We start from the raw sequence: 20,681 nt of genomic DNA on the forward strand, positions 1-20,681 counted from the left end.
GACTCATTGGAAAAGATCCTGATGCTGGGAAAGACTGAAGGCAGGGGGAGAAGGGGATGACAGAGGATGAGATGGTTGGATGGCATCACCAACTCAATGGACATGAGTTTGAGCAAGCTCTGGGAGTTGGTGATGGACAGGGAGGCCAGGTGTAGTGCAGTCCATGGGATCACAAAGAGTGGGATGCAACTGACTGACTGAATTGAACTGATATCCTACTTTTCTGTATAGTCATTCTGTTAATTTTTGAGAGTTGAACATTGAAATTCCAACTAAAAACTTAGATTTCTCTACTTAAAAAATAATTGTAATATACAGTAGAACTATATGTAACTGTTTTGTATTTTTCAAGTTTCCTGTAAATGTGTTATCATACTTTCATAATTAAAAAAAAGGAAAGAGGAAAAAAAAGGGTAAGGAAAAGTTAACTTTGGAATTAGGGAGACTTGTGTTTGAATTTACCTTCTGAGGGTCTTAGTTTTCTCACTTGACAAATGGGATTATTAATATCGACCACACAGAATCATCAGTTCAGTTCAGTTGCTCAGTCGTGTCTGACTCTTTGCAACCCCATGAATCACAGCACACCAGGCCTCGCTGTCCATCACCAACTCCCAGAGTTCACCCAGACTCATGTCCATCAAGTCGGTGATGCCATCCAGCCATCTCATCCTCTGTCGTCCCCTTCTCCTCCTGCCCCCAATCCCTCCCAGCATCAGAGTCTTTTCCAATGAGTCAACTCTTCTCATGAGGTGGCCAAAGTACTGGAGTTTCAGCTTTAGCATCATTCCTTCCAAAGAAATCCCAGGGCTGATCTCCTTCAGAATGGACTGGGTGGATCTCCTTGCAGTCCAAGGGACTCTCAAGAGTCTTCTCCAACACCACAGTTCAAAAGCATCAATTCTTCTGTGCTCAGCTTTCTTCACAGTCCAACTCTCATATCCATACATGACCACTGGAAAAACCATAGCCTTGACTAGACGGACCTGTGTTGGCAAAGTAATGTCTCTGCTTTTTAATATGCTATCTAGGTTGGTCATAACTTTCCTTCCAAGGAGTAAACATCTTTTAATTTCATGGAAGCTTAAATGAGGTTACATATATACAAGGCCTGCCTAGTCCCCACTTGCTAGTAAGTGGTCTGAGCCCACATTAACAAGGTGTTGATTTAATGGCAGAGTCAGGACCAGTCTCACTTTTAGTTCAAAACTGCTTCTACACCAGTAGTCTAATTTGAGAAACAAGTTCAAGCGAACTAATGAATCCATCTCATTGTAGATTCCAAAAAACACATTTTAAGCCCACTGTTACCATTTCCCTTAGAAGTATTAGCCTGGCAGAAAAAATTACACTCGGAGAGAAAGCTGTGAACCGGAATCACTGTATTTCTTCTGAACCTCTAAGGACAGAACAGAGAATTTATTTATGAATCATAACACGATGGAGAGATAAACACAGTTGGGGGCTGTTATTTTTTAGGCTATTAGAATATTTAAAGTGTATTTCTTTAAAAGCTACTGAATGAGAGTTATGAAGTTTTTGGGCTTGGGGGTGGGTGGGACTGAAGGGTGGTGGGAGTCTGACCTTTGCCTCATTGGAGGTCACCCCCGACACCCAACTGGGAGTGGGGTGGGAGCTCCATCCAGAAATATACTCCTAGAGCTGCCATACTGTCTCTAACTTTGGTAATAGCATTTCCGAAAATTAAATGTGTATCTGTATACCTAAAACCGGAGAAGGCAATGGCACCCCACTCCAGCACTCTTGCCTGGAAAATCCCATGGACGGAGGAGCCTGGTAGGCTTAAGTCCATGGGGTTGCTAAGAGTCGGACATGACTGAGCGACTTCCCTTTCACTTTTCACTTTCATGCATTGGAGAAGGAAATGGCAACCCACTCCAGTGTTCTTGCCTGGAGAATCCCAGGGACGGGGGAGCCTGGTGGGCTTCCGTCTATGGGGTCACACAGAGTTGGACACGACTGAAGCGACTTAGCAGCAGCAGCTGCATACCTAAAACATGTTTGTTTGTTTGTTTTAATTAAGTTGTGCCAAAATTGCACGTTTTATCACATATTTCTACGTGACTAGAAGAATGGAAGGATGGCTTTTCTACTTTATTCAAACCTATATTAATTGCCAATATTAATTTGATATAAACATTGCTACTATTGTATATATATTTAAACACATACACAAATTAAAGGGTGATATAAAAATTAAACAGCAGCTGTAAAGTCTTCTTCTGCATCACACAACAGATTACTTCTTTCAGTGCTTCTCTCAATTCCTTTAGAATAATTTAGACTTCAGACTACATACGTGTTCAACATTGTACTTGATAATAGTCCAAAGGCATTTAAGGGAAATTTACTCATTACTCATTGGTGGCCGATTCAGAATACAAAAGTTTTGAGGGAGGACTTAAAAGTCATACAAACAACTAAGATAGTGCACTGATCCTATATTAAAAGTAGGGAAATAATAAATAATGGTAGCCTTGTTAATGCTCTTATTTAGATTTCTACACATATCCCTTTTATAAAAGACTAATTTAGAAAACCTGGTTATGGAGAGTGAATCTAATTTAATGATTTTAATAAGATCTTGTATCAATAACTTCTAGAGTTTTTTTTTTTTTACAGGATTATATTTATGTAATGTTTTAAACTTAAAATGTTAATTCTTGACTCACAGGAATTATATTTCCATTCGTTGTTAATGCGCTAATGTAGAAAATACCAAAAAGAAATCAGGAGACCTTAATTAAACCCGAGCTGCAGCTTCAGCTCTCCTGCTGGAATTGTTAAGTATCTAGAAAACAGGCTGTGATGCGTGGTGACAGGAAAGCCATCACCCACAGAATGCCTGTGCGGCGTCAGGGGGCGTGCCCGTCATCTTTACACGCACTCTATTTCACCCTTTGAGTTAAGGCTTATTTTCATTTTAAATGCGGGAACTCAGCATCTGGGAGAGCAGGTCTGAAACTGGAGCAGCGCCATCTGACTGCAAAGTCAGGGTTTGGCCCAGGATTCCGGAGTCCTGGGTGAGCAGTCACACCCACCACTTGGAAGCTGAGCCCAGCTTCAAAGGAGGGTCTCTGACACAGACTGCCAGGTTCTACTGCACGCGTCTTCTCTGCACCTAGGTGTTTCTCTAGACCTCATTTCCCAGGCTCCTTTGCAGCCCACAAGGCCACATGGCAATGGGCTAGCCAATGAGTGAGCAGACGTAAGCCACGCCCAGCCCACAAGGCCACATGGCGACGTGCTAGCCAATGAATGAGCAGACGTGAGCCACGCCCAGGCTGGGGAGATACGAAAGATGCATGTCCCCTCCATCATTTCTTTCCCCTTTGCCAGCTGGACTGTGCATGTGGGGGTCAGTGTGAACATAAAGGTAAGTGATAAGCCCTAATGGGATGGCAGAGACAAAAGCTACAAGCACCACTTTAAAGGAAAGCACCCCCCACCCCCTGCCCACTTGCTCCAGACTAGAAGAGCTCCAAAATCACTGCAGATGGTGACTGCAGCCATGAAATTCAAAGACGCTTACTTCTTGGAAGAAAAATTTTGACCAACCTAGACAGCATATTAAAAAGCAGAGGCATTACAACAAAGGTCCATCTAGTCAAGGCTGTGGTGTTTCCAGTGGTCATGTATGGTCAAGGCTGTGGTGTTTCCAGTGGTCATGTATGGATGTGAGAATACGACTACAAAGAAATCTGACCACTGAAGAATTGATGCTTTTGAACTGTGGTTTTGGAGAAGACTCTTAAGAATCCCTTGGACTGCAAGGAAATCCAACTAGTCCATCCTGAAGGAAATCAGTTCTGGGTGTTCAATGGAAGGACTGATGCTGAAGACGAAACTCCAATACTTTGGCCACGTGATGCAAAGAACTGACTCATTGGAAAAGACCCTGATGCTGGGAGGGATTGGGGGCAGGAGGAGAAGGGTACAACAGAGGATGAGATGGCTGGATGGCATCACCGACTCAAAGGATGTGAGTTTGAGTAAACTCCAGGAGTTGGTGACGGAGAGGGAGGCCTGGTGTGCTGCAGTCTATGGGGTCGCAAAGAGTTGGACTCGACTGAGCGACTGAACTCAACTGAGAATTGAGCTGCATTTGTGAGTCAGCTGTGATATTCAGGTTCTGTTGGTTATAGCCCTTTAGAGTATAGTATCCAGCCGAGCTTTCTTCAGGGGCCTTTGTTTGTGGGAACCAAAGACTAAGGGCTGCTAATGCTATCCTGACCACCTCCATCTCAGAGATGATCACTACATTTTTATTTTCACAAAGGATGGAAAAGTTCAGAGGATCCTCCCTGAAATGTTTGTCAGGGAGCCCAGATTTTAAAATTAGATAATTGGCAAAAAAATGTCCTGCATTCCTCAGGCATATGGACGTTGCTACCTGAGAAACCAGACACCGCTGAGTCCAGGTGGTGGGGAGTGGGGGAGACGAGGGGTGAAGAAGAAACCACATCTCAGGAGCAGAGCATGTATACACGGCCCATGTTCAGTGGGGCGGTCTCAGACTCTGGGCGGCCAAGTGTCAGAAACTGCCTCAGAGCCTCAAAGGTGGCTATTACAGATGAAATTGTGTCCCTCAAAAATCCATATGCTGAAGCCCCAACCTCAGAATGTGACCGTATTTGGAGACAGAGCCTTAAGAGGTAACCGGAAGCTATAAGAGCATTAGGGTGGGCTCTAGTCTGATCTGACTTGTGTCCTTACAAAAGGACATGAGCAGACACAGAGACCCCAAGCTGTACACACAGTGAGACGACCGCGTGAAGCGACACACGGTGTGACGGCAGCGGTCCCCAGGCCAGGGGGACAGTCCTCCATGGAACCAAACCTGCTGGCACCTTGGAGTGCCAGCCTCTTAATTGTGAGAGCATAGATTTCTGCTGTTTAAGCCACCCAGTCCGTAGTATCTTGCTATGGTGGCCCTAGAAAACTAACACAGCGTTGTTGCTGTTCAGCTGCCCAGTCGTGGCCAACTCTTTGAGTCCCCCAAGGACTGCAGCAGGCGAGACTTCTCTGTCCTTCACTATCTCCCAGAGCTTGTTCAAACTCATGTCCATTGAGCGGATTATGTCCTCCAACCATGCAATACAAGAGGAGATGAGCAGACACAATGACAGTTGCAGAGGGACAATGACAAAAGCCTTCACATGTGAACGGCAAGGAAGGTCCATCACTGGCAGCTGGGGGAGCGCGGAGGAGGGGAGAAAGAAGACGGTTTCAGAACGAAGGCAGACAAAATGGTACCACTTCCTTGAACGCTATCCCTAACCCCCCTCCTTTCAATATTTCCACTCTTTTCACACAGTGTTTCCCTCTATAAATATATAACTCCAAGACAGATGACTTCTAGTAAAAGCTTGAAAAGCTGAAAATACAAGAAATATTAATTTTCCAAACTCCTAAGTGGAGTCAGTAATAGAACATAGACGATGGCCTGGCAGATGTTCACATTTTCCTGGGAATATATAACATAATTACTTCATTCAGATATCATATATTTATTTCCATCTTGACACTAAAATGTTAAACCACTCCTCCTCTTGCTAAATTGATCTGCATTTAAAACATTAAATTGTTTCACTGTGCTCCTTAGCAACTCAGTGATATAAACTCTCATGAATATGTAAATCAACCCCTATAAGCACATTATTAATTATTTCAAAGATAGTTGGAGGTCACCAGCTCATAGCAATTTCTATGCATGAAGTCTCATTAATACAAGACATCACACAGTAAGGAAGAATAGTTTTGTCCCGGTGACTGTGTGTGTGTGTGTGTGTGTGTGTGTGTCAAGTGGCCAAAGTAACAGACAGAACTAACCCCATTTACCAGCAGGCAGTGAACGCAGCTTGTGGACGATGACTAGGAAGTAATAAAGGAAAACAAATTCTTCAACTGGAACTATTTTTAAAAAGGCAACATCTGTCCAAACCAGGAATGTGAACTTAAAATCCAAAGCAATTTCTGTCTCAAATAAACTTAAATTTTCTTGACCTAGAGGCCACAAATAGCCCCAATTTGTTCAGGGTAAAACTGTGACAAGCTCAGCAAATGTGTGGCTCATGAAGATAGGGCAAAGCTCTTTCCTGAGACACAGGAGAGCAGATGCAGAGGGTCTGGCCCGGGTGGCTCTCACTCTCTGCCCTCTGCCAATCGCCTCTTTGGCAGCTGGAAGTCAGCCTCTCCTTAGGCGGTCCTCAGCTGCTGAAATGCTCTGATGTAAAGCGTGGGACAGCTGCCGTGGAGCGGCCACAGAATGAAATGCAAAGCGGTCGACAGTGGAGCCTAGAATTACTCACCAATAAATGAGCACATTTAACAGTTAGTGGGCTGTACTTTTTAAAATTCATAATCTAAGTGTAAGACTTATTTTCACCAAATAGTGATAAAATTGATCTTCTTGCCCAAGTAACTCTTCAGAGTCCCTACTACAGTTTGCTTTTGTATCTCTGAATGGGAACTCAAAATGCACCTGCCGAAAAAGCTGACCAAAAACTGTTTTCACACAGGACAGCACCTGAGATGAGGAAGATAAACAGAAGTAAAGCTATTCTCTAGTGTGATTAACACAATATATGTAACAAAAGTAATAACGGAATAATAACACTGGAATACGTTGTTCACGTGCTCAGAGCTTTCTGAAGATATAACTGGAATTGATGCTACCTCCGGTAAGGGGAAATTTGGCAAAACCAGTCAAGCAGCCATTTGAAAGTTAAAAGCAAGGAAATATTTGTATTATCTAGAGGAGTATGGCACCCCACTCCAGTACTCTTGCCTGGAAAATCCCATGGATGGAGGAGCCTGGTAGGCTGCAGTCCATGGGGTCGCTGAGGGTCGGACACGACTGAGTGACTTCACTTTCACTTTTCACTTTCATGCATTGGAGAAGGAAATGGCAACCCACTCCAGTGTTCTTGCCTGGAGAATCCCATGGACGGGAGAGCCTGGTGGGCTGCCATCTATGGAGTCGCACAGAGTCGGACACGACTGAAGCGACTTAGCAGCAGCAGCAGCAGCAGAGGAGTATAGACATACGTGATGATGTTACAGGAAAAGCAAGGTAATGAATATCACAAAAGTCAAGATAATATTTGCATTGGGACTTCCCTGGTGGTCCTTGGGCTTCCCTGGTGGCTCAGACAGTAAAGAATCTGCCTGCAATGTGGGAGACCCAGGTTTGATCCCTGGATCTAGAAGATTCCCTGGAGAAGGGAATGGCAACCCACTCCAGTATTCTTGCCTGGAGAAGTCCATGGACAGAGGAGATTGGTGGGCTACAGTCCATGGGGTTGCAAAGAGTTGGAGACGACTGAGCGACTTTCACTTTCCCTAGTGGTCCAGTGGTTAAGACTCATGCTTCCAATGTAAGGGACGTGGGTTCAATCTCTGGTCAGGGAACTAAGATCGCACATGCCTCGTGGCAAAAAAAGAAAAAGATAATAGTTGCATCAAGGCTGGGATCGAGGAGGGCGCATTGAGGGTGTCTGGACTGTTGACGGTACGGCTTTTCCTGATTTGGGTTGTGGTTACAGAGGTTCTCCGTGATGATGCAAATCTACATAACAATATCAATGTGTTTAAACACTGTTGTGTATGCATAGTTCAGTTCAGTCGCTCAGTCATGTCCGACTCTTTGGGACCCCATGAACGGCAGCATGCCAGGCCACCCTGTTCATCACCAACTCCCGGAGTCCACCCAAACCCATGTCCATTGAGTCGGTGATGCCATCTAACCATCTCATCCTCTGTTGTCCCCTTCTCCTCCTGCCCTCAGTCTTTGCCAGCATCAGGGTCTTTCCAAATGAGTCAGCCCTTCGCATCAGGTGGCCAAAGTGTTGGAGTTTCAGCTTCAACATCAGTCCTTCCAATGAACACCCAGGACTGATCTCCTTTAGAAGGGACTGGTATGCATAGTATGTCTCATAATTAAGGTACAAATACCTCAAGCCATTTAAAATGATACACTTACAGGTCAGTTAACATTCCACTGACTCTGATTATGATCCTTCCGGCCTCAGGAGAGCTCCTTCTGTACTGTTAATGCCAAGTGCACAGACTCGAAAACCAAGCCGGCTGCCAAGAGGGCCAGGGAGAGGAACACAGGAATATACACTCTAATAAAAAGAAGAGGAAAGACTAAGGACAGCTGTTCTGAGCAACTCTTGGTGCTATCTTAAGGATTTATAAGCAGCTTTCTAGAATTCTTTGGATAAGTAATAAATTCATACTTGAAAATGGTTTGCTTTTGACCTTATAAAACAAAGGTAGAATGCTCTTAAGAGTTCAGGGCAGAAGTAGGTGGAAAGAAATTGTTTTTGCCTCCTGCTAGCTATTCAAGGCATTACCACTTCTGTTATTTAAAATGCTATTTTATTTTTAACTAACTTAATAAGATGCAAGAAAAGGCTAAAGGCGGTTTGGAAAGTAGAAACCCGAGAAAGTGAGAATTGGGGTGAGGTTTACTGGAACACGGGCTTCCCTGGCGGCTTAGGCGGTAAAGAATCCACCTGCAACATGGGAGACCCAACCCACTCCAGCATTCTTGCCTGGAGAATTTCATGGACAGAGGAGCCTGGCAGGCGACAGTCCATGGGGTCACAAAGAGTCGGACAGGGTCAGCACTTTCACTTTCACTTACTGGGACACGGGGCTCCTCTGGAAGAGAAACAGAGCAATTCTGCTGCTGGTAACACTTCAAAGCGGCAGAGTCCCTTCATTTGTAAAACTCTAAAGACACACACAAGTGTCAGACAGATGTGCGGGCGTCTAGTCCCCAGTGAAGTAGGGTTCCACACAGGCAGCCTTTCCAAGGCCAGACACCCGCCTGCACAGACACAGCCTGTGGACCCGGCTACAGTGAGCTCCTGAAGGCCATCAGCTCTGTCCTGCAGCTCTGTAGTCCCTGTCCGTGTACCAGTCACTCCTTAAAATGAAGCTCCGTGATGGAGTGCTGTGCCGATCTCAGGTGGGGAAAGGAAAGCTGAAAGCCATTCAATAAGTTTTACGTTCTCCATCCTCTCTGCCAGTGAGAGAGAGGGCTGTGTGCTTGCAATCCTGTCTGCTTTTCCTCCTGCGCACACAGCCAGACCAAAGCCCCCCACTCCAGGTCTCCCACCCCTCACCCTGTGTGGTTGGGTGGGGCCATGCGGCTGAGTTCTGGAATAAGGACTATGGGACTAAGTGATGGGGGCCATTCCCAGGCCTGGTCTCTAACCAACCCTCCCCGCCCACCACCCCCACCCCCATTCAATACTCCTGCTCTGGCTTCCTCTGCCCGCCCACCTGGGTGAAGAGGGTGCAGTGGGGACTCCGGGGCCGCTGAGAACAGCAGAACCCCTAGGTAACAGGAGGCTGAGTCTGACTCCCTGAATGATGGTGGAGGGCACAGCCCACCACCCCCACCTCCAGCCAGCCTGCCCTGGAGCATGACACCATGACAATCAACCTGCATTCTGATCAGCCTCGATTTTGTTAGAGAAGTTAGGTTACCATCCTGACATTCCCTTGCCTCATACATCCAAACCAAAGGAAAGCTACCAGAATTATTAAACCACCCCCAAAAGAAAGAACAAAAAGTTTAGCAGCATTAACCTCAGAAAATTAGGAAGTTTGATTTAATTTCAAGTAATTTTGAGGCAGAAAGAACATTGGCTTTGGATGGCAAGCTCGTCAGCTGCTTGGATTCTCTGCTGCCTTCTTCACAGTGGCTACTACAATTTGTCAAGATCTTTGGCCTCCTGATACAAAGAACTGACTCATTTGAAAAGACTCTGATGCTGGCAAAAATTGAAGGCAAGAGAAGAAGGGGACGACAGAGGATGAGATGGACATGAGTTTGAGCAAGCTCCAGAAGTTGCTGATGGACAGGGAGGCCTGGCGTGCTGCAGTCCATGGGGTCACAAAGAGTCAGACATGACTGAACTGAACTGAACTGAGGGGCTAGGAGGAGGACAGGTTGCATATTTTGATTTTTAATTTTTTAAAGGATTTAGATGTAAGTTGTGTTCGATCATACTGTGCACAGCACATTCTCACCAGCCCGTGGAAGGCCCCTCAATCTGTCATTTGTTCTCACTTCCATTTTCCCCTTTGCCCTTCAACCCTCCTGCCTGCACCTGTCTCCTTCTCTGCCCTTGTCATTGGTCCGCACCCTTGAATATTTGCAACATCTAGAGAATGTGTGCATGGACAGGCTTCTGGGAAGTGTGCTAACATTTCAGAGCTCTAATATGACTTGCCAAATCACTTTTCAGAAATATTTAAATTCATATTTTACCTCATTTGAATATATGTCCATCATGTTATATATTATGCTTTAAAGTAGCAATTCTTTAGCAACTAATTATACTGAGTTTTCAGTATATGTAGTGACCATTTACACACCTTGTTTGGTGATCTATCTTTTAATATACTTCCTACTTTTCGATGTGGTTTTAGAAACTATATGGACTTGGATTATTTGTGTGTATTTGGGAAAGCAATGTTCAAGAGCCAAAACTATCATTTGGATTTTACACTTAGCCTCCTGAAAAGTTGTCTAGGAACCAGTCTTCTTGACTCTCCAGACATCAAAGGGGCAGAACTATCTGTCTCATGCATGATGGCTTCCCAGGTGGTGCTAGTGGCAAAGAACAAGACACACGGGTTTGATCCCTGAGTTGGGACTATTCCCTGGAGGAGGGCACAGCTACCCACTCCAATATTCTTGCCTGGAGATCCCCATGGACAGAGGAGTCTGGCAGAGTTATAGTCCATGAGGCTGCAAAGAGTGGGACATGACTGAATGGACTTAGCATCAGTTCAGTAGTCATTCAGTACTATCAGACTTATTGGGACCCCAGGGACTGCAGCATGCCAGGCTTCCCTGTTCATCACCAACTCCCGGAGCTTGCTCAAACTCATGTCCATTGAGTTGGTGATGCCATCCAACCATCTCATCCTCTGTCATCCCTTTCTCCTCCCGCCTTCAATCTTTCCCAGCATCAGGGTCTTTTCCAATGAGCCAGTTCTTTGCATCAGGTGGCCAAAGTATTGGAGCTTCAGTTTTAGCATCAGTTCTTCCAATGAATATTCAGGACTGATTTCCTTTAGGATGGACTGGTTGGATCTTCCTGCAGTCCCAGGGACTCTCGAGAGTCTTCTCCAAGTTCAAAAGCACCAAGTCTTCGGTGCTCAGCTTCCTTTATAGTCCAACTCTCACATCCACACATGACTACTGTATGCTTAGCATGCACGTATGTAAAATCACTGACCAAGGCACTTAGGACACTCCTGGACTGTGGTCAGTGCATGTCAACATAGAAGTGTCATTCTGTGTTATACGAAGATGGGAATTGTATGAAAAGTGAACTGAGAGGAGAAAGGTAAAAACGGTCAAGTGTTGAAGGCAGAGAGGGGGTGCTCTCGCATCCCACATATTACAGGGAAGGTGGGAGCTGCCCTGGGACACCTCAAAGCTACTAGGACTCACAGTGGACTAGAGGAAAACACAGAGTCTTCATCATATAAATTCTATTTTCATTTTAGCTGCTCTTTAAAATGTGTCTGCATGCCAAGTCACTTCAGTCATGTCTGACTCTTTTGAGACCCCATGGACTGCAGCCTGCCAGGCTCTTCTGTCCATGGGGATTCTCTAGGCAAGAATACTGGAATGGGTTGCCATGCCCTCCTCCAGGGGATCTTTCACACCCAGGGATTGAATCTGTGTCTATTATGTCTCCTTCATTGGCAAGTGGGTTCATTCCCACTAGTGCCACCTGGGAAGCCTGAATTCTAAAAATAAATCTGCCTAAATCCCTGAGACCCCACCAAGGTGGATGAGTGACACTCAGTGTTAAGAGCAGATCCACAAAGGGCTTTGGCACTTCAAATTAATTCCTAGCAAGGAATGTAATAACAGTAGATACATCAAAAACACAGCCAATATTTCACAATAATTATGAAGTTCTTCCTGAAGCCCTTAACTTCATGCAAGAGTTTGTTAGAGGCCCTGGAAACAGGCCATTTTGTCTGTGTTTGTCCACCTCTTTTTCAACTCCCTTAATGTTTATTGAAAAACCTTATGCTGTTTAGCAAGTCACCTCACTCGTGGGAAAACAGATAAGGGCAGTGGGAGTATTTTCAGGCTTATTAATGCTATGATCTCCCACGGAAAATACCTCACTACTCATAGAACGCTCACCTGGAAGAAGTGCTCAAACTTTTAAATGTGGGACCTCTATCAGATACCAGGGCTGCCCTCAGAGGTCCTCACCCAGGCGGCCGGAGGCCTGGCCTGGGCACTGCGGCTCGTGCCATCTTCACATTGTTGGATGGCGAAAGCTGACACAACACTGTAAAGCGATTATCCTCCGATTGAAAATTAACAAACTGCCATGTTATTGAAATGCGCAGTGCAGGTTGAGAAGCACAGGCCAGAGAGAAGCAGGGTGGGAGTGGGGAGAAACAGAGCTTCGGCGCAACCAGCTGGGTTGAGATCTCAGCTCAACCCTTCCTGACTCTGTGATGCTGCTCACTCAATCCTGCTGCTGCTGCTGCTAAGTCCCTTCAGTCGTGTCTGACTCTGTGCAACCCCACAGACGGCAGCCCACCAGCCTCCCCCGTCCCTGGGATTCTCCAGGAAAGAACACTGGAGTGGGTTGCCATTTCCTTCTCCAGTGCAGGAAAGTGAAAAGTGAAAGGAAAGTCGTTCAGTCGTGTCCGACTCTGAGCGACCCCATGGATTGCAGCATACTAGGCTCCTTCATCCATGGGATTTTCCAGGCAAGAGTACTGGAGTGGGGTGCCATCGCATTCTCTGACTCAATCCTACTGAGCCTTTATTTCTTCCTCTGAAAAATACAGAGAATTCCTACTTGTCAAGTTTGCTTCTGGTTTAAATATGAAAAAAGTGCCCCCAAATTAGAGACACTCTTCCCTTGATGCTCTTTCCCATAGAGCTTTTAGAGGTATGGCACTTTGGTGTTTACAGGCTTATCGGCTTGTATAGTGATTAAGAGCACACTTCTAAAGCCACAACTAGATGACTAAATACTGGCTCTGTTACATCAGTTCAGTTCTGTTCAGTTCAGTTGCTCAGTCATGTCTGACTCTTTGGAGACCCTATGGACACCAGGGTTCCCTGTCCATCACCCTCTTCTGGAGCTTACTCAAACTCATGTCCATCGAGTCAGTGATGCGATCCAACCATCTCATCCTCTGTCATTCCCCCTTTCCTCCAGTCTTCAATCTTTCCAAGTATCAGGGTATTTTCCAATGAGCCAGTTCTTCACATAAAGTGGCCAAAGTATTGGAGTTTTAGCTTCAGCATGAGTCTTTCCAAATGGGACTCTCAAGAGCCTTCTCCAACAGCACAGTTCAAAAGCAGCAATTCTTTGGCGCTCAGCTTTCTTGATGGTCCAACTCTCACATCCATACATGACTACTGGAAAAACCACAGCTTTGACCAGACAGACCTTTGTTGGCAAAGTAATGTCTCTGCTTTTTAATATGCTATCTAGTGATAAGGAGGAGAAGTATGAGATGGCTGGATGGCATCACCAGCTCGATGCACATGAGTTTGGGTGAACTCTGGGAGTTGGTGATGAACGGGGAGGCGTGGCGTGCTGCAATTCATGGGGTCGCAAGGAGTCAGACACGACTGTGCGACTGGACTGAACTGAACTAGTGATTAAGAGCACACTTCTAGAGCCACAGCTAGCTGGATAAATACCGGTTCTGTTACATACCAGCTGCAATACCATGTGCAGTTTAGTGAACTTCTGTGAGCCTCAAAGTCTTCATCTCTAAACTGGAAGAATGACAACATCCAGCCCAATAGGGCTTTGTGGGGATTAAATGAATGTATGTATGTAAGCATCCCAGTGGGACCTTATACAGGGAAAGTACTCAGTAAGGGCTCTAATCATGACTTATTTTTAACTATCAGGGAAACAAAATTCAGCATTCCACTCTTATAAAGCATAACATAATTTCTGGTCAAATGAGGAGCTCATACAAAAGAAGCAGGATTTCTACTTGAATGGTATTTTGAGGCAGTTTTAATTGTTCATCATAAAAATTATGGCAATGGAAATAGTTGGTTCACTGTTGACTGGTCACACCTTGAAGAATGCATCTGTCTAAAATAGAGCTTTGAAGGCATTAAGCTTAAGGAGGTTGGAAAAGATTTGAAAGATCAGGTTTGGAAAAAAGTACATCTTATTACAGACATTTTGAGGGTAAGGGGTATTGGACTTGTATGCAGATATGGTAGATTTATATGGATACTGTTAGCTGGACATTTGGTATGTGAGTCACACAGCAACAGAAATAACTGCTTTATCTAGCTCTCTTGTGGCTTATATGGAACCAGTGTAATTTGAAAAATATTTAATTGTTTGCTAATTCTACTTACAATCTCTACTTTTTGATATATAGTTAATAGTCCCAGAAAACTGATCTGTGTTAATCTGTGTTTTTTTACTCACGTGTGTGTGTTTTAGTTGCTGGGTCGTGTCCGACTCTTTGTGTAGCCTGCCAGGCTCCTCCATGCATGGAATTTTCTAGGCAAGAGTACTGGAGTGGGTTGCCATTTCCTTCTCCAGGGGATCTTCCCGACCCAGGGATTGAATCCAGGTTTTCTGCATTGCAGGCAGACTCTTTACCATCTGAGCCACCAGGGAAGTAAAAAACTGACATTTTACTCATAATGTCACTATTCAAACCCTAACGAATGGCTTGTTTCCCAGGTTCTGGATATACTAAATAATGGATTTTAAGGAAAGGGCTGTTTTGTATAGATTTGGGGAGGTGTGAGGGTTAAATAGCTGCATGTACCACAAAGTGAGGAAGAACAATCTCAAACAGGGCTGTGCAAGAGACAGACACCTATTTGACATCATACCCATGTCACTCTAACAAAATAACACATGCTTTTTGTGAGCATCAAAGTAGGAATACAATCACCAAGCAAATCCAAATGTTATTTACCAATAAGTCTCCCATTTATCTCTTCATGCGAAACCCACAGCCAGAAAACTGAAGGAGTGAATTCAAGCTGTATGTCCACTGTGAGAATATTCATCACTTGTGGTTAGACATGAACTTCATAGTTAAATAGGCTTCCCTGATAGCTCAGCTGGTCAAGAATCCGCCTGCAATGCAGGGGACCTGGGTTTGATCCGTGGGTTGGGAAGATCCCCTGGAGGAGGGAAAGGCTACCCACTCCAGTATTCTGGCCTGCGGAATCCCATGGACTGTATAGTCCATGGGGTTACAAAGAGTCAGACATGACTGAGCCACTTTCACTTCCACTTCGTAGTTAAAAGGAAGGGATAAACTGGGAGTTTGGGACGGACACATACAGACTGCTATATCTAAAATAGATGATCAACAAGGACCTAGTGTATAAGCACAGGGAACTCTGCTCAATATCTTGTAATAACCTAAATCGGAAAAAAATTTGAAAAAAAAATATATATATATAACTGAATCATTTTGCAGTACACCTGAAACACAACATTATTAATCAATTATACTTTAATATAAAATAAAAATTAGAAAGTTATGAATTTATCAGTAAATGCCCCTTGCTTCTATAAACTAATCTTGCTTTAATTTTCTTGGAAGAACTATAATCCACAAGAAAGCTAGTAGTCATCACAGGGTCCTAAAACCATTTGACAAGGCGTTTTAAACTGACGTGGTGCAAAGGCACATCTCTTCAGGGAAACCAACAAGATGTGCTCCCAAGTGTCCAAAGCCAGTGATAACCCTGGGTCTGACTCTTGCGGTCCAGTCATTTTACACTGAACTGCTGAGGTCATCCAAGGGCAGTCAAGAAGATGCTTCACAGCACCCTGCTCCACGGGGCCAGTAACACATTGACTTACTGTGTGGATCTGGTATAGACTCTGAGCCTTGCTGGAGTGATCCAGCTCCCACGAAGATGCCCTTTCAATACATTCTCAGTTCCCTTATGGAAACTGACCATGATTTTTGCTTTTCATACATACTTAGTTTTATTTATAACACTCATAGATGTTAACTAACATAACTTTTTAATTAACCCCACCTTGGGTGCAGACTGTGCCATGGAAATAACATGACATTGATAAATTCTTGTTTCTGATAGTCTGCTGTTTCTATTTATAGTTCAAAAAGCTTTGATTTTCCATTTCTGTTAAGTTTCTACTTTATAGTACGTGTCTTGTTTCATGCTCAGAGAGTCAAGTCAAAGTCAAATAAACCAAGGGGAAAAGATGGCCAGACAGCTGGAGAGGTGAGTAATGCTTGATAATTGGCTGATTTTAGGCATTAAATTGCAGGAAACTTTTGTGTATCAAAGGGCCTTGTAAAGAAAGTGAAAAGACACAGGATGGGAGAAATGCTTGCAAGTCATGTAACGGTGAGGCTCTAGAATCCAGAATAAATAAAGAGCTCTTATAACTTAACAACTAAAAGACAAACAACCCAATTAAAAACAGGCCAAGGACTTGAACAGACGTTTCTCCAGAGAAGATATACAAATGGCAAATGAGCATATGAGAAGACATTCAACATCATTGGTCATTAAGGAAATGCAAATCAAAACCATGAGATACCACTTTATATTTAATAAGATGGCTACTTAAAAAATAGAAAAATATTAATAGCAAGTGTTGGTGAGAATGTAGAGAAATAAGAACGCTTGTAAGCTGGTAGTGGAAATTAAAATGATGAAGCAGCTATGGAAGACAGTTTGTTGGGTCCTTACGAGGTAGAATTACCATATGATCCCAAAACTGCACTCCAAGAGAAATGAAAACATACATCCAGACAGAAACAAGTATCCAAGTGAAAAAAAGGCAGGCATAAAAGGTCACAGATTTTGTGATTCCTTTTATATGAAATATTTAGAATTGGCAAGTCCATAGAGACAAAAAACAAAACAAAACAAAACAGATTAGTGCTTGCCAAATGATGGGGGAAATAGAGAATGGGAAGTGACTACTTAATGGATATAGAGTATTATTATGGAGTGATGAAAAAGTTTTGAAACTAGAAAGAGGTGGTGGTCACTGCATAACAATATTAAAGCAAAAAATGCCACTGAATTGTACACTTTAAAATGGTTAATTGTATGTTATGTGAATTTCACCTCATTAAAAAAATACATCTAATGATAATGATATAGCACAAGTAAAGGATGTTTTGCAACGTTGGAAGATATAAAGCATTTAAACAGATATTTCAGCTTTGTATCATTCTTTCTTTTTAAATACATGTTCTTTCATATAATATTTATGTAGGTGTTCAAAATTTTTAGCAATAGAGGTGTATGATAAAAAATTGCTCTAAATCCAGGTTAATAAATTTCTACTTCTCAGGGTGAATTGATAGACATACTTTGTATACATTGGCTGAATAATATTTTAAAATTTATTTTCAATGCCTTTATGTAGATTATACATTTTCTATTTCAACACAGGTCCTTCAAACCCTAGGGTTTTATATTGTGATTCAAATATTAATCTTCTTGCCCAACCATGATCAAATAGATTCTGGAGTTTCAATTCCTCATTAGGGAATTGGGTATATTTAAGACAGTTTTATATCAACAGTTCTCCTTTTTCTGTTCTTAATCAATTAGAAATGGAGGAAACAGTGGTAGACTTACCCACACAAGGCAGAGAGTAGCCAAGCTGCGGATCGTGGACAAACTGCCGATCATTGAGTCTGGTCACGCAGTACAGGTGGAAACAGTCCAAGCAGATCACGTGGCGGTGTGTGCACTGGAAAACCAGGACGGGGCTCCTGCGGAGGCAAAGACATTTCCTCTAGTCCTCCTGAGGCTGGAGATGCAACGTGCGTCCTAGGACACTTTCCGGAATCTTGTAGGGTTGCTTAGGGTATGCTCCGTGAGAACTGTGCTGCTGAGCCCTGGGCTCGCACATATCAATGCCACCTTTGCAAAACTGGAAACACCTTGCAAACTATGAAGATTGATTTTCTTAACTTTTATTTTTCATACAACCATATTGACCAATCAGCTATTTAAATCCAAGTTCAGATACAAGCTCTTTCTAGAAGGCTTTGACTTATAATACCCAATTGACCTACTCATCATGCCATCCACTTACATATATTTCTAATGATTCACTATTTCATCATGATATTGTTATGTTTCTCTTCTCTTGTAAGACTATGATCTCTGTGAAAGTAGACACCAAGTCTACTTGATATTAATATTCTCATAGTACCAGGCCTTGTAAAATTTTTAAATAAATGATCCTTGAATTTAGCTATAATATTAAACAGTATATAAACCCGAACTTTCCTCCAAGTCAAAAGAAAAATCATCAAAGCATGTTAAAGAGTCATTCATATCTCATTGGCAAATAGAAAAGTAGAATTTAGAAATAAAAGATTATCTAACAGAGATTTATCTATGACAAGATTTTGTCTATTATGCTCCCCCAATCTAGTCAAATACTCAAGTTCTTAAAGTTAGGGGAGTACTAATAAATCAATATATATAAGTCCTAAAAAGTTTGGTCTTCCTTAAAAGACCACAGAAAAAATCTGCCAAGTAACCACGATTTTTTTTTTCCCTAGTAAATCAACTGCATGAGTTTATGACAAAAAGGAGACAAAAATAATATATTAATTTGAGATCAGCCCCAAGGCAATTTTAATAGTAAGAAATCATTAGATTTTATCTTGATAAGCCTATTTTCTAAGTGATGATAACAAACTACAAAATATTTTTCATTTCATACCCAGTTCTTAACAGAGAAAAGCTCTTTCCCTAAAAATAAAAGAACATAAGATAACTTCATAATAGTTAACAAGATTTAAAAAATTTTGTTTTCCTACTTATTTCAAAACAATATATAATACATAAAAAAAATGGAAAGGAACCTTGGTATTTTAGTGTCTCGAGCCAATAGGATGATGGTCAATCTGTCTGAGTCAGAGCATCCCTGAGGTTTTTATGTGCTTCCATTTCCCTGCTCTGAGCCCACTGACAGCCCCTCAAGGCCATTTCTATTTCCGGGGCCTTTTTCAATTGGGTATTGACTGTGTTCTGAATTTTCAGCCTCCTCCCTTCTAACAGCCTCCCCACTAAAGACGATGAAACACAATGCTTGCCTGTTTCAGGCTTGCACACATGTACAAGTGCATACACACCTTACTCCCTCTAGATGACCCTATGGACCTGCCGTATTTACCTCGTTCTTTCAGGACTACGTTCTGTGAAATAGGTTATTCATTCTGATTTTAGCAACGTGGTTGACTCAGCCTTTATAGACCCCTGATCTGGTATCAATACAGAGAAACACTGGAGAAACTATGAGAGCGTTTATAAAAATGTGCCTATATATAACAAGGTTAAAAAAAAAGCTTGGCAATTACCAGGTAGAAGAAAAATAGAAAGAAAACTTATATAAAAGCCAAAGCAGTCAGCATGGACTGTGGACTCTGCCAGGGTCCCAGAGAGATAAGATGCGTGGCATGTAGCCACTCGTCTAGCAAATATATTCTTTCCATCCCTATTAATAGAAGGAAGAATAGAAAGCGTTCTCTTTCATGTCTAGACAACAGTACACATTTATAGTTTTGCCTTTCAGTTAAAATATGTTTCAGTTAAAATAAGTCCAAAAGAACTTATACCACTTAGTCAACTCATAGAACATCAATTGCTCTGCTTTAGAGATCTCTTCAAGAAAATTAGAGATACCAAGGGAGCATTTCATGCAAAGATGAGCACAATAAAGGACAGAAATGGTAAGGACCCAAAAGAAGCAGGAGAGATAAGAGGAGGTGGGGAGAATACACAGAAGAAGGGTACAAAAAAGGTCTTAATGACCCAGATAAGCATGATGGTGTGGTCACTCACTTATAGCCAGGTATACTGGAGTGTGAAATCAAGTGGGTCTTAGGAAGCATCACTACAAGCAAAGCTAGTGGAGGCGATGGAATTCCAGTTGAGCTATTTCAAATCCTAAAAGATGATTCTGTGAACGTGCTGCACTCAATATGCCAGCAAATTTGGAAAACTCAGCAGGGGCCACAGGACTGGAAAAGGTCAGTTTTCATTCCAATCCCAAAGAAGGGCAATGCCAAAGAAAGTTCAAACTACCACACAATTGCACTCATTTCACATGCTAGCAAGGTAATGCTCAAAACCCTTCAAGCTAGCCTTAACAGTACACGGACTTCCCTAGTGGCTCAGACAGTAAAGCGTCTGCCTACAATGTGGGAGACCCAGGTTCAATCTCCTGGAGAAGGAAATGGCAATCCACTCTAGTATTCTTGCCTGGAAAATCCCATGGATGGAGGAACCTGGTAGGCTACAGTCCATGGGGTAGCAAAGAGTTGGATATGACTGAGTGACTTCACTTCGCTTAACAGTTTGTGAACTGAGAACTACCAGACGTACAAGCTGGATTTAGAAAAGGCAGAGGAACCAGAGATCAAATTGCCAACATCCATTGTACTATACACGAGAATTCCAGAAAAACATCTACTTCTGCTTCATTGACTACACGAAAGCCTTTGATTGTGTGGATCACAACAAACTGTGGAAAATTCTTAAAGTAATGGAAATACCAGACCACCTTAGCTGCCTCCTGTGAAACCTGTATGCAGGTCAAGAAGCAATAGTTAGAACTGGACACGGA

The 20,681-nt window shown here is 43.0% G+C and overlaps 1 protein-coding gene across 7 annotated transcripts in view; it reads right to left on the reverse strand.

The window, feature by feature from the left end:
• The window catches only part of PRKN (parkin RBR E3 ubiquitin protein ligase), a 1,201,168-nt gene that overhangs the window by 413,477 nt on the left and 767,010 nt on the right, over positions 1–20,681 (reverse strand). For all 7 annotated transcript variants that reach the window (XM_055536152.1, XM_055536157.1, XM_055536158.1 and 4 more), the window contains one exon: positions 17,675–17,811. In XM_055536152.1, coding sequence (XP_055392127.1) covers positions 17,675–17,811 — 137 coding nt within the window. The remainder of the gene's footprint in view (positions 1–17,674; positions 17,812–20,681) is intronic.

Source organism: Bubalus kerabau, chromosome 9, assembly GCF_029407905.1.
Source record: "Bubalus kerabau isolate K-KA32 ecotype Philippines breed swamp buffalo chromosome 9, PCC_UOA_SB_1v2, whole genome shotgun sequence".
Classification (NCBI taxonomy): domain Eukaryota; kingdom Metazoa; phylum Chordata; class Mammalia; order Artiodactyla; family Bovidae; genus Bubalus; species Bubalus kerabau.